Source organism: Candidozyma auris, chromosome 3, assembly GCF_003013715.1.
Source record: "Candidozyma auris chromosome 3, complete sequence".
NCBI classification, from domain to species: domain Eukaryota; kingdom Fungi; phylum Ascomycota; class Pichiomycetes; order Serinales; family Metschnikowiaceae; genus Candidozyma; species Candidozyma auris.
The window spans coordinates 18,274-41,634 of record NC_072814.1 but is presented as its reverse complement, the minus strand read 5'-3'; the positions used below and the strand labels follow the sequence as shown (position 1 = coordinate 41,634).

The window sequence follows — 23,361 nt, the reverse complement described above, 5'->3', positions numbered from 1 at the left end:
TAATTACAAATGCATCTGATTAATATTCATTATTGTAAAAGTCATATAATGTACAAATTAGGTCTATATGAGTGTAATGGGCTAGCTTGATGTTGCCTTTTGATCGAGGGTTTCTTCCAACGATGCCATGAACGTTGGATCCACCACTGTGTTGGGGATGCTTTCTCCATCCAATATGCCATCAGAGTCTCCGAGCTCTCCGGGAGCTTCTAGCAGACTACTCTTTTGTTTAAGTTCGTTATTTTCATTCTCCAAGCTGTAAATTCGGGTGAAGCTTTCCTCGAGTTTTCTTTTAAGTTCCTCTTTCGAGATTCCCGCAGGCATCGGGCCACTTATTAAACTAGTTTTGGAGATTTCTCCCTCATCTTCGTCTCCCGTTCCTTGAGTAGATGCGATCAAATCCGTTATGCCTGAGATATTAGAATTGAGAGAGTTGACAGAAAATCGCCCGATGGAATGGCGAACGTTTTTACGTCGCGTGAGGGCATCAAGTGCTGCCTGATTGTACGTATCATATCCCTCATTGTTGTCCTCGTGAGACAGAAAATGCTTGAAGGTATCTTTGGAAGACATCCTGGGTGACGGCTCGGACGCACTAGAGTTAATGTTGTTTGTCGGCTCCTCGAGGACAGTAAGTAGCCCTAGCTGCAATCCAGTAGAGAGTCGTTTATACCTCTTATCCAGAGAGCTATTGGCTTTGCTTGAAGTAGACTCTGAGCGATGTGTTTCACCCTTAATTGGCAAAGAGTTCCTTTTTTTCCTCGAGCTCGACCCAGTGTGGAAGCTCTTTGGATTGAACTGGTCATTGCTGTTTAACGAATTACGTTGAGATGTTGATGCACTAGATGGCTGGGAGTATGCCGACACAAATCTGCGGTTGAATTCCCCGTCGTAATCGCTCTTGCAAATGTTATAGAGTTCTAAACAGCCTTTGAGTTCACTTTGAAAGGATGAAAAAATTGAAATTTTCTCTTCGTACTCCTCTGAGTCATTTATATCTGATATTGCCTCACTGTATTTCCTGAAATACTGTAGGCTAGTAGTCACGCTCGTGAGTTTGTTGATTAAATTTCGAAGATTGAGCTCGGTATCCAGCAAGAATAGCTCGTCGTCGCGATGCTCAACTGGCGATTTTCCTCTTGAGAGCACATCATCATTAGCATAGTCGGTAGTGGGTGAAGATTTGCTTAACAGTTTAAATTTCTCATTCAACGCAAGAAGCTGATCTAGGGTCTTTGTGTGATTCTCGAAGATTTGCTCAAGTTTGGTGAGTCTGTCAGTTATATTGAGCTGAAATATGGCGGAATCATCGATATGGAATGCGTCGTACAACTTCAACATGAAGAAGTTGCGTAGGGGATTGTCATGGATTGTAAGAAGCTGGCAAATGAAAAACCGTCTAAGGTTATTGAAATTATTAAGTTTTTCTTTGAGGCTCTCCAAAGTGAGCTGCTCCTCTTGAATGGATTCGTTGTGGTCGAATATATTGGCCATCTGTACGTTATTGATTGAGCAGTACTGCTCCAATAACAATCCATTGCACATCGGAAGGAGAGTGCTCACAGAGTGACGCATATTGATCGTGAGACATGTCAATAACATATTCAAGTGACTCTTCAATTCATTGGAGTATTGGGTTGTAGAATCTGTTTTGGACGTCTTATTCATGAACGCGAACATCTCAAACTCCTTCAAAGAAATCATGCTTGTTATGAGAGACTTATTGATTCTGCAGTTAGAAATCATAAAGTCGTCAAGGCTGCGCAAACTTCTTGAGGCGGTGAGAGTGGTTTTTGCTCTTTTACACTTGATGAATTTTGTAGCCATGATGAGCAACATCTTGAATATGGTAATTCGCCCAGCATACGATATATGCGAGCGAATGTGGAAGTTCTGCTTCAACAAGAAAATCACAAGTGATATGATGTTGAGGAGGAGGAGGGGGTCACTGTATGCGGAGGGAAAGCGAAGTCTGTATTGCTTGTTGACGATTTCCAACGTCGTTCCATCGAAGGAGAATTCTTTAGCCAATTCCACGTGCAAGGTGTTGTCGACCTCATTACGGATCTGCACCAAGTTGTTAAGCGCCTGCTCATTTTTTGAAAGTACTAGGGATGCATCGAGTAGATTGGAAACCACCAAATTGTACTTGAATCGCTCCACCACAGCGGTATCTCTATGCTCCAACGATAAGTACTTCTTGATAAATTTATGGAAGCTCTCAGTTGTTGGTGGTAATCTCTTATGAGCACTAGCACTAGCGCAATATGACGAGGTTGCAAATGACGGTGTTCTTATTGATAACTCTCGAAGGCGGTGGGGCTGACTGTATTCAGAAGTAGATGTGGAGCTGAACCGAGGTCTGGGGGGAGCTATGGGTTCTTCTATGCCCCAGTCCGCCTCTGCGGGAGAGTAATTCGATAGTAGATTGAATTTCCCGAGGCTGAATTTCTCGAAGTTCATGGTTCTTTCGGCTAAAATTGTGGGATGAGATCGATGGACATGGAATCTCGGTTATTGAGAATTAGGGTTTGGAAACGAAGGAAGCGATGAGTTCCCCAAAATACACAATTGATAATGATGAGTCTGAGCTGGTAGGACTCAGATAGCCTGCTGTCGACTTCCTATAGGTTTTCAGCTTTTTTACTGTGACCTCCAATATGGGGTTCTTTTGATGTTTTGATTATGCGATTTATGTACAAGCGAGGCAGATGAAAACGGTAAACCCCATGGGTGCGCTTTCGCGAGAGATTAGTGGATGATAGAATTGAAGTTTTGGTGAACGGAGATATATACTGATTTTATTTATATAATCTTTGGAAGCTTCCGTTAAACTTGATTCCATTTTGCAAATTTGGGCTGAAAACAGCCAGCCAGTTGATTGCAATGGTCACTTCTTTGTAATCCTCGGGAAATGTAGCGCTTTGGGGGGCTCTGTTTTAAATCCGAAGAAATTTAGTCGATTCTTTGAAAACAATGCTCATTCTTATCGTAAACAGCTGAAGGTGTGTTTCTGTTCTGTTGTCACGGCGCTAGCTTGTCCAGGCGTGACAAGTCCCTCTCACATGCATTTCTCGCTACTTGAGCATGCTAGCCATGTCAAAGCCGTTCAAGTCCATATTTAGGTCAGCTCCTAGGAAATTTATACCAAAATCGTTGTCCATGTTGAGTCCTTGAGTTGGCCCGTTGGCATTGAGGCCATTACTGGCCATTGAAATATCACCATTGTTCATTCCACTACCACTGCCATCTGGCATCATCGGGTGCGGTTGCAGAGCAAAATTCGTCAGGTTGGGTTCGGAATTGGGCGCCAGATTGGCGTTGGAGTTTGGAGCCGTGTTAATTGCAGACCCTGGTGCTGAAGCTGGGGCGTGGGCGTTCATTGGACCCATTGCAAAATTATCTCCTTGATTCGGCATAGCCATATTGCCCAAGCCTAGACGATTATGATTGGCCATATTACTTTGATTATTTTTCTGCTGTTGTTGTTGATGTTGTTGCTGCTTCCGCTGTGATGCCAGAGGTCTACGGTTCGGTTGTGGCCCGGCCTGCTGCTGAGGCTGCTGCTGGGGCTGCGGCTGGGGACGTTGTAAATTGCTCCTCTTACCCTGGCTTGTTTGCTGCTGTTTTCCGACTGTGAGCGGCACCTGACCAGGTACCATTATCGACAGGCTCTCCAGACCAGCTTGAGAGGCAGCAGAGGGTGGAGCAGGAGTTGTGGCGGACGACGCAGCTTTTGCAGTCGTCTTCGGGGTCCGTTCAGCTATCAGTTTTCTACTCTGCTTTTGCTGTTTTGCCTGAGGTGCCTGTGCCTGAGCGTGTGCTTGTCCATGAGCCTGCATTGGCTGACCGAATTGTGCTGGAGGTTGAGTTTGTTGATGTTGAAGATGATGCTGATGTTGTTGTTGTGCTTGTTGCAGTTGTTGCTGCTGTTGCTGTTGCTGTTGTTGTGCTTGTTGCTGTTGCTCAAACTGAGGATGTCTGGCGTCCACACGATTCATCGGCATTGGCGGCGGAGGCATGTTGGTGACCGACGGGTTCTTGGTCAGATTGTGAAGAGCCCATAGTAGGCACCACCATTCGTGCAAATACGCCTCCGAGGCAGCACTGTTTGGGTTGTTGCTGTTGAAGTGGACCTTGGCTTCCTCGACCAAAATGGAGGCGCTTCGGCTGCACCCCATCAGGACCAAGTATTGGTGAAGCATGGCGAAAAAGGACTCTTTCAGCGACGCACTGCCGTCTGTGGGGAGGTCAAACGAGTCCATGAAAGGTGTAATTTTGTTTTGGAGTACTAACGTTTGGCGAAAACGAGGTTTTGATTCAGCAAGTCCCTGGGCATGTGTGGTGGAGTCACTTGATTGTGTAGGTAGCTCTCCAACAGTAGGGTCAACGAGCAGGACGCAGGAAAGGGTGGTTGAGACAGGGAATTTAACCACACTAGATTGATGATGGAAAAGAGTATTTCAAGCCGCCACCGACTTCCAGTTTATCAAAGTTGTATTTTATAAAATATCTTTCTTAATATATATTTTTGTGGTTGTCTAATCCCTCTCCTTGTCTCAGATTAGGGCTCTGCGCTGTCGACAGGATAGGCAGTGATAATAAGGGTCAAGCGTACTTACGCAATCGAGTATTCGCTTGCGTCGTTTATTAGGCAGGCCGCGAAGCTCAGGGTCCACAAGATGGAATGTGTCCCAGGAGTCCTGGCGATACGGATAATTTTGTTTTATATGATTGAACAAATAAAACTCACATAGGTTTTGAAAGAATGTGTTTACTTTCCTTCTTTTTTTTTCCTTCTCATTTCCAGTCCGCTTTTATTTTGTGGGTAACTACTGGCTGCCATTCTAACCAGGCCAAGGATCATAACTGGGTCAGAATCCGTGCTTTTTCACGTAACTCGTAAAATACAATCTTGCTATAAACAGATATATGTTGTAATCTAATTCTAGGTATCCTTCTTCATTTTTGGCTTCATACATTCACCTTTTCTGGGGCGTAACTCTCGCGTGGAACACACTGGACATGTCGAGGTCGTTGCTCGTCAGCCTTTCGAACATCACTCCATGCAAACACAAGCTGTGCAACTTCTCGAAGATCCCAGAAAGTAGTCCTTCATTGGGATAAGCTGGTGAACTATGTACGTCTTCAAGTCCTGCTCGGATATAGTACACGAGCTGAAGTGCTCTGCTAGCCAGTCACTCTTGTCTGTTCGAAGAAGAGACATGCTGTACGGAGATCGAGGTGACAAAGTAATGAGCCCCTCATGCTGCAACTTGCGAAGAATACCGTACAACACAAGGTACATGGCTTGGCTATCGTCGACTTCCTCCACCTCGTCAGTGTCGATCTCAGGAGCTACCTCTTCTTTGATCTTGCTGAGCAACGCTGTGCACCCCTCGCACATGCACGAGTGCAACATGGACCCTTGGAAGCTCGGCTTGTAGTAAATGAACGATGACAAAAAGTCTGGGAGCTCCAATCTCCGGAGCCTGAGGCCAAAGTCCGGGGTTTCAAACATGGAGAGAAAAAAAGCGTCAATGAGGCGTCGGTTGATCTTGTTGGCATCAGAAATGGCAGGCTCTCCTGTGATCTTGAGGCTCGGGGTTGCAAAGTCAAGCTTGAGGTCGCTCAACCCTTTAAGGCTCTTCAAGAAGTTGCTCAAAGGTTCAAGCACTCTTTCGAGCATCTCAACGGGCCTTAGCCAGTCCTCCTGAGCAAACCCTTCAACCTCCACGGTACGCAATTTTGCCAAACCACAGTGGTGGACCACATGTTCTGCAAAGGATTGGAAGAAGTGCTGGTAGCACGAACAGCTGAGCTCATGACAGTCAATGTTGAGCTTTATTTTTGAAAGCGAAGTCGTATCTATGCAACGCTCAAGAGACAGAAAGTCGAGTCGGGATGCTGTCCCCTGGCCATGTAAATGCGAGATGGAGAAAGTTTCAACCTGGATCTTCTCCGTGCAAGTAAGCGTCTCCAAGGCATCGAAGCCTTGAATATGCAAATATCTGAAAGTATGCGAGACAGGAATCACGATGTCGGTGGAAAAGTCCTGTGGATCAAGAGCAACGCTGGTGCAACAAGCAGCAATAGCCCTCTCGAGTTCGCTGGTGTTCCTGGCAGTCTGATCTATGTCGAGCAAGGGACCAAATTTTAAGGAGGTAGTTCTTTGTTGATCTTTCAACACCTCCAGAAATGCCCTTTGCAAGAGTTCCAGCTGACTGTTTCCCTCACAGTCCTCGAAGCGGAAATTTTTCACTAGCGCTGCCAAATGCTCATTTAAAGAAAGCGTCTCCAACAAAGCAGAAGCCTTTTCCAGGCACAACACCAAAGACCCACTCTCACCTCCAGACACTTTCCTCGTAATGTCGGCAATCACCGACTTTGTGGGTCGCGTGGCGTGCAACACCACCAGCACCTTCAGGTATAAGGCTTGAGTAGCTATCGGTTGCAAAAAACGGCTCGTGAGGGCTAAGTGGGCCAAATCCTGCTGGGGCAAGTACAGACATATTTGTGCAATCACAGGCTCGGGCAAAGTGTCCATGAACAAACTATACACTTGGATTTTGGAAAAGAAAAAAGTAGCAAGACTATGTATACCATCTTTCGCTAGCCGTGCATTGGAGGCCTATAGAAGAATAGGGGTAAGAAAACCGGCAGATTGATTTGCTCTGAGGGTACTGTGCATAGTGGCCTGGCGTTAGCACATGTAGCGAACAGCGCTAGTGAATAGTCTCCCCACCCTCTTATATACCATGCTCAGATTCGCAGCCATTTCGAGGAAGCCATACTCTGGGGTTCCCAAGTCTAAAGCAGCAAAATAAATTACAAGCGGGTGCCGATGTTCACGTGCACCGCTTTCGCTTGCGTGTAGGTTTCGAGGCCGTATTCGCCCAACTCACGCCCGTTGCCGCTCAGCTTCACTCCTCCAAATGGTACGTGCATGTCTGAGTCGTTGGATGAGTTGATCCACACCATACCCGACTGGATCTCTGCCGCCATCTGGTGGGCCTTCACGACGTTGGTGGTGAAAACGGCAGCCCCAAGCCATACTCAGTGGAATTGGCAATCTCAAGCGCCTCCTCGTCAGTAGAGAACTTCAGCACCGTCACCACAGGACCGAAAATCTCTTCCTGGGCCACTCTGAAGGTCTTCTGCACATCCGTAAGCACAGTAGGCTGGATGAAGAAGCCCTTGCCGGCTGCTTTGTTGGCAGCACCTCCCAAAGCGACCTGAGCGCCCTCTTTCTTACCAATGTCAATGTACTTCAACACCTTCTCGTATTGCATCTGAGACACCTGTGGACCGACCACCGCCTGGTCATCGAACACATCGCCTTGCTTGTAGGCTTCCTTGACATGGGCAACAAATCTCTTGACAAACTCATCATGAACCTTTTCGTGCACCAAGATTCTCGATGTAGCAGAGCAGATCTGGCCCTGGTTCGACATGATACCAACAGCAGCCCACTTCACTGCCTGATCCAACTCGGCGTCTTCTCTCACGATGAGGGGCGACTTGCCGCCCAACTCCAAAGTGACCGCCTTCATGTTGGACGTGGCCAATTGCGAGATCACTTTACCTGTGGCAGTAGATCCAGTGAATGCAATCTTGTCGACGTCCATGTGCGAGGCTAAAGCAGCACCGGCAGTAGCACCGTACCCAGAGATGATGTTCACCACACCTGGTGGGAATCCAGCCTCAACAAAGTACTTGGACACGAACAAAAGTGACAAGGGGGTGATTTCCGAGGTCTTCAACACCACAACGTTACCTGCAGCAAGCGCTGGAGCCAATTTCCACGCTGCCATAAGCAAGGGGTAGTTCCATGGGATGATTTGGCCACAAACACCAAACGGTTCGTGAACTGTGTAGGCAAGCTTCTTGGGGTTGTTCTGGATCACCTTACCAGAGATCTTGTCGGCCCAGCCGGCGTAGTACTTGAACACCAGGATGAACTCAGCCACATCGAACCTGGCATTCTGCTCTTTGGTTTTACCCGAGTCCCATGCCTCAATGGCGTTGATCAATTCCACATCTCTCTCCACCAACTGAGCGAACTTGTACAACAAGTCGCCTCTCTTGTCGCCAGGGACGTACTTCCACTTATTGAACGCAGTCCTAGCAGCTTTTACGGCCACGTCCACGTCTACCTTCTCCGCCGCATAAACGGAGCCATTGAGCTCGCCCGTGGAAGGGTTGATGGAGTCGATGGTTTTTCCACCTTGAGACTTAACAAACTCGTTGTTGATGAACAAGCCTGAAGGCTGTTTGTACTGAAGGCCGTTTGGCAAAGTCACAGGATACTTCAATGGAAGAGACATGCTAGTGGTAGTAGGAGACTGAAAGATGAGATATTGGGTAATTGGTCCCTGGTAGGTGCTTTATACCTTCCTCGATGATAGCGCCAACCGCATCCTTATCGGGAAGGTGCTTGCGAGCGCACTAATACCGAAGCTGTCGGCAGCTACTGCAAGATTATCTAAGTGGGAAATTTGATGGAGGTAGTTGGAAAAGTATAGTGATGTAAGAGGTTGAAGATCATTTCAGATCAGAGATTGGCCGCCCTGGGGTGATGTAGTGAATGGGTGCAAAAACGCAAATCAAGCATCTCATGCATAAGACTACCGTAAGACATAGGTAGCCTCTTTAGAGTAAAATTCATAAATTTCTTTAAATTATTTAGGTCCGTATACAAATCTGAAACTTTGCCTTCTGCTACACTTTTGTCAGTCTTGTGATATATGAATGTCGTGACAGTAAACGGTAGTGTGCATCTCATGGCACTGCTACTAATGTGCCTCACAAATAATATGCCAAACAGAACCAATTGGAAGATTTTTCTTTTTTTTTCAACCTTCATCATTTCCACTCCCTTGCCATTTAGTTATCGCAATTGATACCTTACGTAGCAATTGCACTAACGGAAATTGATATGGTCCCTGATGTAGGTTGAGAAGACTATTTCTTCCATATCTCCATCCGGTCAAGCCCCACCAGGTTGGAAATTCCGTTGTGTTGTCACGTGCTTTGCCCTCGGTGCCGCTAAGGGTCTTGATCCGATAAGCTCCACATTTTTCATCCTTTCTCCACGCCCCTGATCTCCATGTCTGTTGATCTATCAAACTTCGCTGAGAGCCCAGCGTCAAATGAGTTTCGCTCAGATACCTTCACCACACCCACAGTGGCAATGGTCAGCTCCTTGGCCAATTGCACCCTCGGTGATGCCGTATACAATGAAGACAAGTCTACAACGAGATTAGAGGATAAAGTGGCCCAATTGGCCGGGAAAGAGGCTGGGCTCTTTTGTGTTTCGGGGACCTTGCTGAACCAGATTGCATTAAGAACGAATTTGTTCCAACCTCCACACGGGGTACTCTGTGATCATAGATCTCATGTCTATCTCAACGAAGCAGGTGGGCTCCCTACACTTAGTCAGGCGATGGTGCAATCTGTAGCACCCAAGAACGGAATCCATTTGACTTTGAAGGATGATATCTTGCCCAATTTTGTGCCTGACGATGGTGAAATTCATGGCTGCCCTACAAAAGTGATTTCCTTGGAGAATACCCTTCATGGAATGCTATTTCCATTAGAAGAGATCAAGAAGATCTCTGCGTTTTGTAAAGAGAACGATGTTCGATTACATTTGGACGGTGCTAGATTATGGAATGCCTCGTCTGCCACGGGAATCCCACTTGCTGAATACTGCTCCTACTTCGATTCGGTGTCCCTCTGCCTTTCCAAATCCTTGGGTGCCCCAATTGGCTCTGTGCTAGTAGGCTCGAGCCAATTTATCAAAAAGGCAAATCATTTCCGTAAACAAAATGGGGGAGGCATCAGACAAAGTGGTCTTCTTGCCGAAATGGCTTCTGTGGCAATAGATGATAACTTCTCTAAGCTTACAAGAGTACATGAGAAAGCGAAGGAGGTGGGCCAGTTTTGCGAAGAGTTGGGCTTTGTGCTCGAGCATCCTGTCGACACAAACTTTGTTTTCATTGACCTCGCGGCAAGCAAGATCAACAACGACTTCTTTGTCAAGGCTGCTGAGAAGCACAATGTCAAGGCCTACGGAAGTAGGTTGGCATTCCACTTTCAAAACACCGACGAGGCTATAGAGAATTTGAAAATAGTGCTTCAGGAGACAGCAGAAGAGGCCAAGAAGAACCCTTACAACACAACTGAGGTGCAAAAGTTGTATAGTGTGTATGACTCAAAATAGAGTAATAGAGATAGAGCAGTGCTCACTATATGTTGATATGCGCTATAAAAGGTGTACAATGACTCAATCCCATGCAACAACTATATGACTGGCAAATTGATACAAGCAAGGACATTCTTTTCACTTGCTCTGGCCACAGTGAAGAGCTCAAGTCATTTCTCAAGGATGACTATAATTTTGAAAGCTGTCTACGTCTATTGAGTTTGAGAGATCAGCTCAAGGTTCGCAATGTCAAACACAAAAGGCACATGGCACTTATATCTAGGCTATTTTTGAAGTTCATTATAAATTTGGTGATCTGCAAAGCCACCTTGGAGCCTGATGTCGAGTTGTGGAGGGAGCTAGAGTTCGGGTACAGTGAGCATGGGAAACCCATTCTTCCAAGCAAATCGTTTGTTTTCAACAACAGTAACTCGAACGAGATGTCTGCAGTAGCAATACTGTTCAACTCAAGAGCAATTGGCGTTGATCTTTCCCATGAAGAGCAGCAGTCAATATCCCCCATAGACTTCATAGATCAGTTCAAGGACATGTTTAGTGATGGAGAGTTATTGCAGCTTAATGCAATTGAGAACCAAGAAGAGAGGTATATCAAATTCAATCAGCTCTGGACACTTAAGGAAGCGTTTACGAAATACTTGGGGTGTGGATTGAACCTAGAAATCTCATCGTTCTCATTTGAGATGAGTAGCCTCCCTGAGGCTAGGAAACCAGTGAGCGATTCTAACATCATTACTCATCGGGATGCGAGCTGGACAAAGAGCGATATTGATGCTTCCGAGGTACCAACAAGCCTACTAAAAGATTTAGGGTACGATATTCACTGCTACTCTACTACTTTGAGAACGTCAGATAAGCTACCAGTATTAGCCTCTGTCATCTCCAATTCGCCTACCAACCCAATAATAGTCGAGATAGATCTTTTTCAAATACTCAAAAATGAAATTGTATAAATGGTGTTCTTTGACAATTATAATGGCTGCGCACTTTTGTCAATTTGGTGTAATTTGCAACTATTGTGTAGACTAAGAAAACTAAAAGTAGCACCAAAAATCAAAAACTGCTACAGAGCAGATATCTTAACAGGAATTTAAGCTAATCCATACTCAACACCCATTTGAAGCATTCCTTTTAAAAAACTGACCAATTAAGCCGCGGATCTATATCATCTGAATCAATTACTACCTCAACGCGGTGATATGCGAAATATGAACTATCACCATGTCTTTTTTGCCAGAGAAGCACGCCAACTACTTTAGGCTCTGTCTGAAGTCAATGCCTGAAAAGGCACAGTCGGAAGATGCAAACAAGTTAGCACTTATATATTTCACCCTCCATGGACTCTCTTTACTAGGGAAGTTGGAGTCTACAGTGGATCGTGAAAGCGCCATAGAAGATGTCTACGACTATTTGATTCAGGACCCTGACAGTCAGATCCAGGCATTCAGATCGAGCCAGACATTCAAGCTCAGCTCGAAGAATAAAGAGTACGATTTGCATAATTTGCTGGCGACCTTCTTTGCATTGGCGTGCTTGCTAGCCCTAGATGAGGACTACTCCACAAGACTCGATCGGGAAAAGATCATGAGGTTTGTGAGCCGATGTCAAGTGCAGAATGGTAATGATGTCGGATCGTTCAGACCCGTCTTAGGTGCCGACCACGAAGCTTGGGGCGAATCGGATCTACGCTTGTGCTACATCGCAGCTGGTATTAGGAAAATGCTCGGATACGATAAACTTTCGGCTCACGAGCGAGCCAACGATATTGACGTCAAAAAGCTCGAGGAATTTATCTTAAATAAGGTGAGCTTCAACGGTGGGCTTTCGTCTTCTTCTCATACAGAGTCCCATTCTGGTCTCACATTCTGTGGCCTCGCTTCGCTTAGGCTTCTAGGCATTGACCTTTCAACACACAGCGACTGGGTTGAACTAACAAAGGACTGGCTTGTTCATCGACAGGTGGACTACCCGCTGGTTTTTTACAAGGGTACTGCTTACGAGTATTATGACCACATTGACATTGGGGGGTTCAACGGACGAGAGAATAAGTTTGCCGACACTTGCTACCTGTGGTGGGTAGTTGGGCTGCTCAAACTATTGGATCCACGAGGGGTTGATTTGATAGATGCCGAAGCTTTACTCAATTATTTGCTTGACAAGACTCAGCATAAGCTCATAGGTGGGTTCGGCAAGAACACAGAGGCCTTTCCCGACCCTTTCCATTCGTTTTTGGCGATCTGCAGCATTTCTCTTCTTAAACACTCACTTCCACACTTATCGATTGGGGGAGCGGATGTTTTGCAACCAGTAGACGAAGAGTTGGTTATCACTCAACGGCTGCGAAAATTCCTAGACCGCATATGGAGGCAGTAGGTGAGCAAGAGTGAAACATCACAAAGAAATAGGATTGTGAATACTAATAGCGAAGCATAGCATAATTTAAGAAGATTGAAACACATGCTCGCCTTTGAGCAAGTGTCACTTTTTGTCACCTTTCGTATTGTGACTATTACAATGGTCTCGATCCAACAATGACTGCCCTCCAGACTGCGACTTGCATATAATCAGATTCGAAGAGGTACCCTTTTGATTGAAAGCAACGATAAAGGAGGGTTCTTTTTCACATATCCCCACGAATCTTTTCTGCTCCCCTTCTCGGATCTCCACATAAACGCGTTTTGTATTCATGGACCATGAGCAGATCCCCCCAGCGCCGGCAGCTCCTCCCGAGGTGAAGGTGCCTAGTACCAAAATCCACCTTATTTCCGGGGGAAGCGCTGGTTTGGTGTCTGCCTTCACGCTCCAGCCATTGGACTTGTTGAAGACGAGGTTGCAACAGCAACGTCGCACTAACACCGGTTTGAAGACGTCTATCACCAAGGAGTTGAAAAAATTGGCCAATATTAGAGATCTCTGGAGAGGAGTTTTGCCTTCGACATTGCGGACATCGGTCGGAGCCGGGTTATACTTCACCATTCTCTCGCAGACAAGAACATACATTGCAAGCTTGAAGAAGGTGAGCGAGAAATCGAGCTCGAGTGTGTTGCCAAAACTTTCTCATGCTGAAAATTTGGCCACTGGCTTTGTCGTGAGAGCTGCCGTGGGTGTGATCACCATGCCGATCACAATTATAAAAACCCGGTTCGAGTCGAACTTATACAATTACAATTCCATGTATGAGGGCTTCGAAGGGATATATAACGAAGGCGGCGGACCAAAGGGGTCGTTCAAGAACTTCTTCAAAGGTACTGCTGCCACGTTGGCCAGGGATTGCCCTTACGCAGGTTTATACGTTCTCTTTTATGAAAGTTTTAAGAACGATGTTATTCCCTCGCTTTTGGTGCCTTTCAGAAGAAGCATTCACGATAACTACCTCGCGAGTGTGACGAATTCTCTGTCTGCGGTGTTGGCAGCGTCGGTTGCAACCACCATAACTGCTCCTTTCGATGCCATCAAGACAAGACTACAGCTCATTGTGAGTATGGGAAGGCCACCCACTATATGGACAGCAACAAAGCAAATTATTCTGGAACCTGGTGGAGTGAAGAACCTCTTTAACGGTCTCTCTCTCCGACTTGGCCGCAAGGGCCTCAGCGCAGGCATCAGCTGGTGTATATATGAAGAGCTTCTCAAGTTTTTGTGATGCTCCCGATGCTACTAAGCAAAAACATGTATATTAATAAAGAAGGACAAGACCAACTTTCACCTTGCTAAGGTCACATGACTTCTACAGATCGAGGTAGCCGACCACATCACGGATGATTTTGAGTGGGGTCCCCCAAACCTGAGGCTAGGGGGGTACGGGTGTCGACGATTCAAACCTCGGTATACGCATAGTTGAACTGGGGTAAGTTTGAAATCCATCACCAATACCACTTTTTCCTTGAGTAGGATGAATGAGGATTTGATAAACAGCGCTGTCAGCTTCCTCAAGGATCCCAATGTGGCGCTGTCGCCACTCAACAAAAAAGTCGAGTTCTTGGAAACTAAGGGGCTCAACGAGCAAGAAATCGAAGAAGCTCTCAACAGAGCCAACGGGACGTCCACTTCACAGTCAAACGCCTCCACTCCTTCTTCTTCCTCGACCCTCACGCCATCAGCGTCACAGCCACAAGCACCTCCCCCAGTTCCATATGATTATTACGGAATGGCTCCGCAGCCCCCCGAGAGGTCATGGAAAGATTACTTTATCATGGCCACGGCCACAGCAGGCGTAACTTACGGCTTGTACCAGGTGGTGTCACGTTACTTGATCCCTAGCATTATCCCGCCATCGCAGAGCAGAATCGACGCAGATAAGGAGACGATTGACGAGGAGTTTATGAAGATCGATAAAGTGCTTGAGCAGATGAGTGAGGAGCAGAAGGAGATTAAAGAAGCGAACGAAAGTAAGCTCAAGGAGATTGACGTGGTGATTGACAATATAAACGACTTCTTATCGAAGTACAACAAGGACAAGTTGAAGTTTGACGACGACTTGCGGTTAATGAAGCTAGAGGTGGACAGCTTGAAGAATAGCGTGGAGAAGAATATGAAGTTGACGAAGGACAATATCCAGGATGAGCTTGGAGAGATTACAGAGGAATTGGGTTCGTTGAAAAATTTGATTAAGGCCCGTAGCGAAGCCAACAGCACCTCGGAGCACAGTGGGCCCCGCAAAGTGGCGCCAGTTTCATCGATCCCATCAGCGTCTGAAATCTTGAAAAGAGCCAAGGCCAAGAGCGCAACAAATGCTAACTCTGCAGCCACCGCCACCGCAAACACGAGCAACACAGCATCCCAGCCAGGTAGCGGCGAGACCAGCAGTGTGACTTCGCCAGGTCAAACCAATGCTCAGATCAAAGAGACTAGACCGTCAACACCAGGAAACATTTTCGCAGCGGGTATACCCGAATGGCAGCTCAAGCACAAGCAAGCTGAGGAAGAGGCTGAAAGAAAAAGACAGGAAGAGGCAAGAGGGAAACAAGAAGAGGCTAAACAGGCAGAGATCGAGAGCGAGAGTAAAGACGAACTGCTGCCTTCAGCGTGGCAGCAGCTGGCGTTGAAGGAGGGTAACGACGACGATTTGGTGAACAAGTCGATCGAGAACGTTGGAGTGCCAGCGTGGCAGTTGAGTGCCGGGAACTAGATAGCAGACCCACGGAGAAAGGTACACATTCGACAAGGTTAAGTCAGCTTACATTTCACAATAAACAAAAACCGTGCATTTATTCTGTAGCAAACTTTAGTTGTTTTCGCAGCCAGCTTGCACAGAGGCAGACACTCCAAGACGTTGGTGCGTCAAATTGTCTCGGGTTCTCTCCATCAGCAACGACACCATACATTTTGAGGTCGAAGTTTGGAGTCGCCTAACCAACAATCCTGCTGCTTCACGTAGCAACGCAAATGCGCAGAATACCACCGCTGGAGCCCTTCAGCGAGCAAATTGAGCTCATAGAGAAACTACGAGCCCAAAGCTTGTCCCTCAGCCAAAATCACCCCTACCAAGGCCATCAGAAAAACAGGAAATGGATCCAAAGCAGTTCATATCATCAGAGCCAGAAAAACCACAATCAGCAGTTTGCGTTGACTGCGGTGGCGGCAGCAGCTGCCATCAAGCAGAACCAGTACCTACCTCCACTACATGGCGACAACAATACGGGCCTCTCCAGCTTCGATCACACGAAAGACATAAACGGGTATCACAACAGTACCACTCAATCTCCTCGAATCTCGCTAATGTATCTGAACTTGGAGCATATGAGCCAGTGGTATGTGAACGGCAGCAAGGATGCGGATACGAAGCACAAGAACACCAGCAGCACCGGCAGACCGTTTTCGTCCAACATGTTCACGACCCCGTCTAAACAGCTCTACAACAGCGACTCGTCGTCGTCGACGAACTCGCTACTTTCTCAGCAGAGCACATCTACGAAAATTCTGACTCCAGGTCACCCTTGCGTGAGCCACCCGGCTTACACTGAGCCAAACACTAATATTAGCGAACTGGTTTTGCTTTCCAATTTGGCGAAGCTGCAATTCGGCTCTGAACCTGACAGCTTGCATCTTGGTTCGAGCCCTGTGCCTTTGGCTCTGTCTGACGTCTACCGCTCGATTTGGACGTCTCCAGTGCAGACGGGGTCCAGTGGATGTGGCATCTCGTTAAGTGAGCCTGGAAAATTCTGAACTGAAAACAGAAATTTAACTACGTTTTACTTGATTTCATTGCATTACTAGGTATTCGATCTCGGCGTTTCTTCGGTGTATATATATAGTAGACATTGGCCCCAAATATACTTTTCCTCAAACGCCCTATTCTGTATGTGCGCTTTCGGCCCGCATCAAGTATTCTTCTCACCGAGCTACTCGTGAGCAAGCACCCATGGCCTCCGAACAAACAGTGGAAAAGCTCGTGCAAGTGTCGCTTGGCAAGAAATTGCTGCCGAAGGCTTTTGTGTCGATGCTAGCTAAGCTCGAGAAAAAAGCTCCAATTTCTGATAATGAGCTTGTGTCGGCCCTTTTAACAGTCCCTTCAGACCGCCTGAAATTGAAGCTTCAATACCAATTCGCCATCGCGTTTGCCAATGAAGGCGTCGACAATACACGACGCTTGTTGTCAGCGTTGTCAACTCTCGATGTCCAGTCACAACGAGAGTTTGTATTGCTCATGAAAAAAGAGTATGCCACCCTCAAGGAACCAGTGCTTCGATACTTTGTCAACGAGGGTTTTGCACAATATACTATCCAGTTCCAAAGCTCGCTATATCTGCTGATAGACGACGAGAAGAGAAATCTTTGGTTTCACATTTTATTTTTGTGGGGCACCCTCATTGACAATTCTGGCAGGTCAATTGAACAAGAACGATTCCGCTCTTTTGCCATGGAGGCAATGGGACAGCTTCAAAGGCTCAATGCAACTGATAAGCTAGCATACTTTGAGAAGAAATCTAGGAATCTTCTTGATACCATCAATGTGGCCCATTGCCTTCATCCTGGAGCTGCTGCGGTGGAATTCAAACGTGAAAAGGTGTCTCCCACGCCAGTCAAAAAAGCTTTTGCTTTAAATCAGCACTCTAAAAAGTATCTTAAGCTCAACAGACTCAAAAATTTCTTGTGGCTTAATGAGCGCTTCAAACTGTGGAATATCGATGGGCTCATGGAGCTGTATATCGCATTCTTTAATGTGGACGTAGCGAAGCATGACGAATGCGTGAAACAATTGATTGAAATTCTTTTTTCAGGGATTTCCAAAGCAGTCAAGTTACAAGAGAGCCCATACGTCTTGTTCAACTGGAAGAACTTTATTGTGAGCCGCTTTCCGGCCTTCATCAAAGAGTCAAGACCCAAGAACAACAATGAGGCCAATTCCAATCTTGAGAGTGTCATTGTTAAAACAGTCGTTGGCTTTTCTGATGCTTACATCACCGAAATGTTCATCGGGGGTAGATCATCGCATCCATTTGATTTGAGGAAGGTGTTCTTGCGCAGCTGTATGTATGAGGATCTTGTCACCGTATCGAACTACACCAAGACCTTTCCCGAGGATTCGGAGTCGATAACTTGGTCTCACATAACTCATGAAAAAAATGTTCTTAATCATACAGATCATCTCAAGTCTGAGTTTAATTCAAAGCTTCTTAACATAAACACCGAATTCACTTCTTTGGCAGAAAGCAAATTCATTAATTTCCTCGAGGAACTCGCTTCTACTGACATTCAGTTTCTGCCCACTAAGCAGGAGCAGCTATGCTCTCTCGTTATGAGTTCACTCGAAAAATTTATCAGGGATAAATCGAATGAAAAGTTGGTGCGCTTGGTTTTGGGCCTTCTACTTTGCTTGCCAATAACTAATTACATTTTTTTCACAGATCCACGCGGCCCTTGGAGCATAATTGATCAACTAATATCATACACGGATAACGACAGCTTTGGTGCGGATGCTGATGAAAGCAATTTTCAAGAGACGATTTCATATTTCGGTATATTGACGACTGGTGTGATTGCCATGACCAAGTTCTTTGGCATAGATCTTGTCTCAGTCACGCTAGGAAGCTCCTATACGATCGAATTTATAAGCAACTTCTACCATAGACTGTGCTCAAAATTCACCCCAAGGGTGGAACCAGCGACCAACAACGATACAGATATGATGAATCGGTACAATGACCTCTTGTCTGAGTGGGCAAATGCATTATTTGATGTGAACAACGATGGGCTTTCCGATGACCTCATTCGCTCTGTGGATGTGAAGCAAATATACAAGTTGGTCTTTATAATTTTTCAAAGCGGTATCACGGCTAATATTGCTGGCAGTTTAGCCTCACCCAATTTGAGCAACGGTATTGACTACCTAGCACAAGATTTTCTAACAGCCAGCTCCGCAGAGCTCATCCATTGGATCATCTCGAACATAGGTCCCTTACAAAGGAATAGTGATATGTTTCTTCAAATTCTTTGGAAAATCATACAAAGTAACTTTGGAGAAAATAAGGAAGAGGGCTTGGAAACCAATTATACGTTTCGCCTAGTCTTGAATCTCGTGGGAAAAGAGCTTCTTGAGGCTGTGTATGCATTCAGAAATTGGGAGAACAAGGAGATCATGTTGAAGTTGGTGAGGGTTGTGAAGCAGACTGTGGACGAGGAGTATAATAGGGTAGATCGACCAATGTTGATTCAGCACGAAAGACATACGGATGGTGACTCGATGGTGTCAACTATTCGGAATGCTTTGCAAACATTTCTCAATGAAGATGAGAGTACCTTAGAACAAAGCGTGTGGAAAACAATACATAATATGTGGAAAGTGACTGAGAGTGAGGAAATACTTTCCGTTCTACTCAGTGAGATAAGTTTGTGCCACGGGAGTAAAGCAGGTACTTCCGCAGAAGACAGCAAGTTAATTGTAAATTTCATGGCGTTCCTAATCATTCTTACGAGTGAAAGTGCAGTTGACATGAGCGATGCTGAGTTGAAGTCAACGTTCAATGAGATTAAACCTCGGGGCAAGAGCTCAATGCAATTTGGCACAAGCTTCCTGCTAAACATCAAAGATCATTATTCCAGCATTTTAGGTGACTCCTTGAAGGATTCAAATGGAATGTCGGAGCCAGCAGAGATCAAGGAACCGAAGGACGATTTGATGATGGATTTCGAGATGGATGACCTCTTCAACGATAAAGGTGATGATCTATTCGGTGATACCAGCGAGCAAGTGAGTTCACGACCAGACTCACCACCAGCAAAAGTGGGTGATATGTACAGTGAGATCATATCAAGCACATCAGTTCTTCGGAGAATTCTCAACCAGCTTCTGCAAGACCTCGAGACACACAAACATGATGCAGAGATCTTGAAAATTGTGCTTGCACAGCAAATGGAACAATTTTTGCTGATGAGGCGGGTCAAGTCTACTTAGAGTTGTTATGAAGCCTATACCAAATTAGCATTTACATACTTGCAACCAATGCACACCCACCAATGGACAATAATGGAATTCCCCAAGCTTCAGGGTAGTATAAGAGACGATTTTACAGGCACAGAACTCAATGCCGTCCAAATCAAGTCTAGTGCTCTTCGTTGGTTATTACCTTGGCCCTACTAAATACGGCCTGCACATAGATAGTCATAGTGAAAACGATAGAAGATAATTGAATCACCAATAAATCTTTTCTTTTGGCTTCGACTCCCTTTTTGATGGTTTACTTTTGTTTGTTGTGCCCGTTTCCCCTCACAATCTATCCGTGTCTTGTATTCACTATGGCGCGCCGCGTCGCGTTTCTGATCGCATCATCTCTGCCTCCATACATAGTGGACATATTACTATTTAGCCTCAACTTACTAAACCTCATAAACATACATAGACATGTCACAGGACCCAAACGCTCTTAAGAGAGCGTGGTACACAGGCCATGAAGGAGCACACTCTTTACCTGTGGGGTCTCAAACCATCGATTCGAAGCTCGAACTCTCCGAATCGCAGCATCAGTTGCTCAAGCGTGTTAAGCGTCCCAGCGGCAATGAGGAGCCGCTGGAATTCGAAAAGGAGCTTTATGAGATGACAGAGCTGGCGCTGAACTTTCACGAGGAGTTGCAGAGTTGGAAAAGACCCCCCTTGCGCAAAGACTACGACAAGAAAGATATCAGTTTCCAGCAGCTAGATGCCGAGGAGGCTACCAACGGGGAGGAGTCTAGTGCCCGCTTTTTCGGTATCACTGAAGAAGGCAATTCAATTCTTTGTAATGTTACCGGTTTCTTGCATTATTTTTATGTCCCTGTCCCTAGGGGTTTCTTTCCTGATCAGCATTTGTCCCAGTTCGTGGCATACATGAAAGCCAACTATTTTGGTATTCACGACATTGAAATTGTGAGGAAGGAATCGATTTGGGGCTTCAACAATAACACAAAATCGCCTTTCTTTAAAGTTATCGTGAACAATTCTCGAAATATTACTAAGATTAGAGGCGCCTTCGAGCGTGGCGAGGTCAGATTCGAGCAGTTGTTCCCTTCTACATGTGTCACCTACGATAACATTACCTACTTGCTCAGAATGATGATCGACTGCGGAATCACCGGTATGTCGTGGATAACGCTTCCTGCCGGCTCGTACTCCATCATAGATAAAGACCTCAAAGTGTCCACCTGTCAGATCGAGTGCACAGTTGATTACCGTCAGTTAATTTCGCATCCTTCTGAAGGCGAATGGCTAAAGATGGCACCACTTCGTATTATGTCTTTTGATATAGAGTGTGCCGGTAGAAAGGGCGTATTTCCAGAGGCACTGCAGGACCCTGTCATCCAGATTGCAAATGTTATTTCTAGGTACGGTGAGTCGCGTCCTTTCGTACGCAATGTCTTCACTGTTAAAAGCTGTCTGCCAATTATTGGTTCCGAAATCTTCTCGAATGAAAAAGAAGAGGATATGCTTATGGCATGGCGTGACTTCGTCGTGAGAGCTGATCCCGATGTTATAATCGGGTATAACACCGCCAATTTCGATCTACCTTATCTCCTCGATAGAGCTAAAGCACTCAACTTATCAAAGTTTCCATACTTCGGCAGGATGGTCAATATAAGACAAGAGGCGAAGGATTCCGTTTTCAGCTCTCGTGCTTACGGAACGCGTGAAAACAAGGTTGTCAACATTGATGGAAGAATGCAGCTTGATTTGTTACAGTTCATTCAAAGAGAGTACAAGTTGAGGTCTTACACATTGAACTCCGTTTCTGCTCACTTCTTGGGTGAACTAAAAGAAGATGTTCAGCATTCGATTATTACCGATCTTCAAAATGGCACAGCAGAAACAAGAAGACGTTTGGCAGTGTACTGTTTGAAAGATGCCTACCTTCCCTTACGTTTGCTCGAAAAATTGATGTGTCTAGTCAACTACACTGAGATGGCGAGAGTTACAGGTGTTCCTTTCTCATATCTTTTGGCACGAGGACAGCAGATTAAGGTCATTTCTCAGCTCTTTAGAAAATGTTTACAGGAAGATATCGTTGTGCCAAACCTAAAGAGTGAGGGAGGAAACGAGGAGTATGAAGGTGCTACAGTTATTGAACCCATAAGAGGATATTATGATGTTCCAATCGCAACATTGGATTTCAGCTCTTTGTATCCTTCAATCATGATGGCGCACAACTTATGCTACACCACCCTTTTGAACAAACAATCTATCAAAGCATTCAATCTAACAGAGGAAGATTATACCCATACCCCAAACGGTGACTACTTTGTCAAGAGCACGAAGAGAAAGGGAATCTTGCCAACAATTCTTCATGAGTTGTTGACAGCCAGAAAGAAAGCCAAGGCAGACCTCAAAAAAGAGCAAGATCCTTTTAAAAGAGACGTGCTCAATGGTAGACAATTGGCCTTGAAGATTTCTGCAAATTCTGTGTATGGTTTTACTGGTGCTACTGTCGGTAAGTTGCCATGTCTTGCAATCTCATCATCTGTTACCGCCTTTGGTAGAGAAATGATTGAAAGAACCAAAAATGTTGTGCAAGAAAAGTACAACACAGCAAATGGTTACACTTATGATGCTCAGGTCATCTATGGTGATACAGATTCTGTGATGGTGAAGTTCGGCCATCAAGATTTGGAAACATGCATGAAGTTGGGAGAAGAAGCGGCAGCATTCGTCTCCACCCATTTTATCAATCCCATCAAGTTGGAGTTCGAAAAAGTTTACTTCCCGTACCTTTTGATTAACAAGAAGAGATATGCCGGCTTATATTGGACGAACCCAGAGAAGTTTGACAAGATGGACACTAAAGGTATCGAAACTGTTAGAAGAGACAATTGTCGTTTGGTGCAAAATGTCATCACCAGGGTTTTGGAATACATCTTAGAAGAACGAAACGTTCCCAAGGCCGAGAAATTTGTTAAGCAAACCATTGCCGATTTATTGCAGAACAGAGTGGATTTGTCTCAGTTGGTCATCACGAAAGCGTTCTCGAAGCATGAATACGACAGTAAACAAGCACATGTCGAGCTCGCGAAGCGAATGAGGAAAAGAGACGCTGGCTCGGCCCCAACTTTGGGTGATAGAGTTGCTTATGTCATAATCAACTCGTCCAGCTCCAAGAACTACGAAAAATCGGAGGACCCGCTCTATGTATTGGAAAACTCTCTAGCTATCGACGTGAAATACTATTTGGAGAATCAGCTTTCTAATCCATTGTTAAGAATATTCGAGCCCATACTCGGAGAAAAGAAAGCAAAAGAGCTACTTGCTGGTGCTCATACAAGAACTATCAAGATGAGTGCTCCGAAAGGTGGAGGCTTGATGAAGTTTGCAAAGAAAGCTGAGCTCTGCAAGAACTGCAAAGCCCCATTGAAATCAAACAATAAGGGCGCGCTTTGTGAAAATTGCATTTCCAAAGCTCCTGAGCTATATTGTGACGCATTGGCTCAGATGAATTACTTGGAAAATAAGTTTTCCAGACTATGGACCGAGTGTCAGAGATGTCAAGGGTCATTACATCAAGAAGTCCTTTGCTCTAACAAGGATTGTCCAATTTTCTACATGCGGAAAAAGGCAGAGAAGGATGTTACACAGCAAGCTCAAGAGCTACAGAAGTGGGACGAGACAGTATGGTAGGCATTCTAGCATATTCTAGTAATCAGATATTTATTTGGGTCGTAAAACTCATTCTACT

The 23,361-nt window shown here is 45.5% G+C and overlaps 12 protein-coding genes across 12 annotated transcripts; 8 read left to right on the top strand and 4 right to left on the bottom strand. All coding sequences in view use genetic code 12, as the record gives it.

The window, feature by feature from the left end:
* Nucleotides 1–81: 81 nt before the first annotated feature.
* CJI96_0002644 (uncharacterized protein) lies at nt 82–2,463 on the bottom strand (the record flags this gene model as incomplete). The annotated part of the gene is made up of 1 exon (XM_029034185.2): nt 82–2,463. One exon carries the CDS (start codon nt 2,461–2,463, stop codon nt 82–84), a length of 2,382 nt encoding a protein of 793 aa, XP_028889427.2.
* Nucleotides 2,464–3,077: 614 nt separating this feature from the next.
* MSS11 (Mss11p) lies at nt 3,078–4,265 on the bottom strand (the record flags this gene model as incomplete). The annotated part of the gene is made up of 1 exon (XM_029034184.2): nt 3,078–4,265. The coding sequence occupies one exon, from the start codon at nt 4,263–4,265 to the stop codon at nt 3,078–3,080; it is 1,188 nt and encodes a 395-aa protein (XP_028889426.2).
* Nucleotides 4,266–5,059: 794 nt separating this feature from the next.
* Nucleotides 5,060–6,547, bottom strand: CJI96_0002642 (uncharacterized protein; the record flags this gene model as incomplete). The annotated part of the gene is made up of 1 exon (XM_029034183.2): nt 5,060–6,547. The coding sequence occupies one exon, from the start codon at nt 6,545–6,547 to the stop codon at nt 5,060–5,062; it is 1,488 nt and encodes a 495-aa protein (XP_028889425.2).
* A 469-nt stretch (nt 6,548–7,016) lies between these two features.
* CJI96_0002641 (uncharacterized protein) lies at nt 7,017–8,327 on the bottom strand (the record flags this gene model as incomplete). The annotated part of the gene is made up of 1 exon (XM_029034182.2): nt 7,017–8,327. The coding sequence occupies one exon, from the start codon at nt 8,325–8,327 to the stop codon at nt 7,017–7,019; it is 1,311 nt and encodes a 436-aa protein (XP_028889424.2).
* Nucleotides 8,328–9,109: 782 nt separating this feature from the next.
* On the top strand, nt 9,110–10,225 carry CJI96_0002640 (threonine aldolase GLY1; the record flags this gene model as incomplete). The annotated part of the gene is made up of 1 exon (XM_029034181.2): nt 9,110–10,225. One exon carries the CDS (start codon nt 9,110–9,112, stop codon nt 10,223–10,225), a length of 1,116 nt encoding a protein of 371 aa, XP_028889423.2.
* A 71-nt stretch (nt 10,226–10,296) lies between these two features.
* Nucleotides 10,297–11,178, top strand: LYS5 (holo-[acyl-carrier-protein] synthase; the record flags this gene model as incomplete). Its single annotated transcript, XM_029034180.2, has 1 exon — nt 10,297–11,178. One exon carries the CDS (start codon nt 10,297–10,299, stop codon nt 11,176–11,178), a length of 882 nt encoding a protein of 293 aa, XP_028889422.2.
* Nucleotides 11,179–11,446: 268 nt separating this feature from the next.
* Nucleotides 11,447–12,598, top strand: CDC43 (protein geranylgeranyltransferase type I subunit CDC43; the record flags this gene model as incomplete). The annotated part of the gene is made up of 1 exon (XM_029034179.2): nt 11,447–12,598. One exon carries the CDS (start codon nt 11,447–11,449, stop codon nt 12,596–12,598), a length of 1,152 nt encoding a protein of 383 aa, XP_028889421.2.
* Nucleotides 12,599–12,911: 313 nt separating this feature from the next.
* Nucleotides 12,912–13,868, top strand: CJI96_0002637 (uncharacterized protein; the record flags this gene model as incomplete). The annotated part of the gene is made up of 1 exon (XM_029034178.2): nt 12,912–13,868. One exon carries the CDS (start codon nt 12,912–12,914, stop codon nt 13,866–13,868), a length of 957 nt encoding a protein of 318 aa, XP_028889420.2.
* Nucleotides 13,869–14,117: 249 nt separating this feature from the next.
* On the top strand, nt 14,118–15,353 carry PEX14 (Pex14p; the record flags this gene model as incomplete). The annotated part of the gene is made up of 1 exon (XM_029034177.1): nt 14,118–15,353. The coding sequence occupies one exon, from the start codon at nt 14,118–14,120 to the stop codon at nt 15,351–15,353; it is 1,236 nt and encodes a 411-aa protein (XP_028889419.1).
* Nucleotides 15,354–15,610: 257 nt separating this feature from the next.
* CJI96_0002635 (uncharacterized protein) lies at nt 15,611–16,390 on the top strand (the record flags this gene model as incomplete). Its single annotated transcript, XM_029034176.1, has 1 exon — nt 15,611–16,390. The coding sequence occupies one exon, from the start codon at nt 15,611–15,613 to the stop codon at nt 16,388–16,390; it is 780 nt and encodes a 259-aa protein (XP_028889418.1).
* A 196-nt stretch (nt 16,391–16,586) lies between these two features.
* On the top strand, nt 16,587–19,619 carry MED5 (Med5p; the record flags this gene model as incomplete). Its single annotated transcript, XM_029034175.2, has 1 exon — nt 16,587–19,619. One exon carries the CDS (start codon nt 16,587–16,589, stop codon nt 19,617–19,619), a length of 3,033 nt encoding a protein of 1,010 aa, XP_028889417.2.
* A 447-nt stretch (nt 19,620–20,066) lies between these two features.
* Nucleotides 20,067–23,303, top strand: POL3 (DNA-directed DNA polymerase delta POL3; the record flags this gene model as incomplete). The annotated part of the gene is made up of 1 exon (XM_029034174.2): nt 20,067–23,303. One exon carries the CDS (start codon nt 20,067–20,069, stop codon nt 23,301–23,303), a length of 3,237 nt encoding a protein of 1,078 aa, XP_028889416.2.
* Nucleotides 23,304–23,361: the final 58 nt, after the last annotated feature.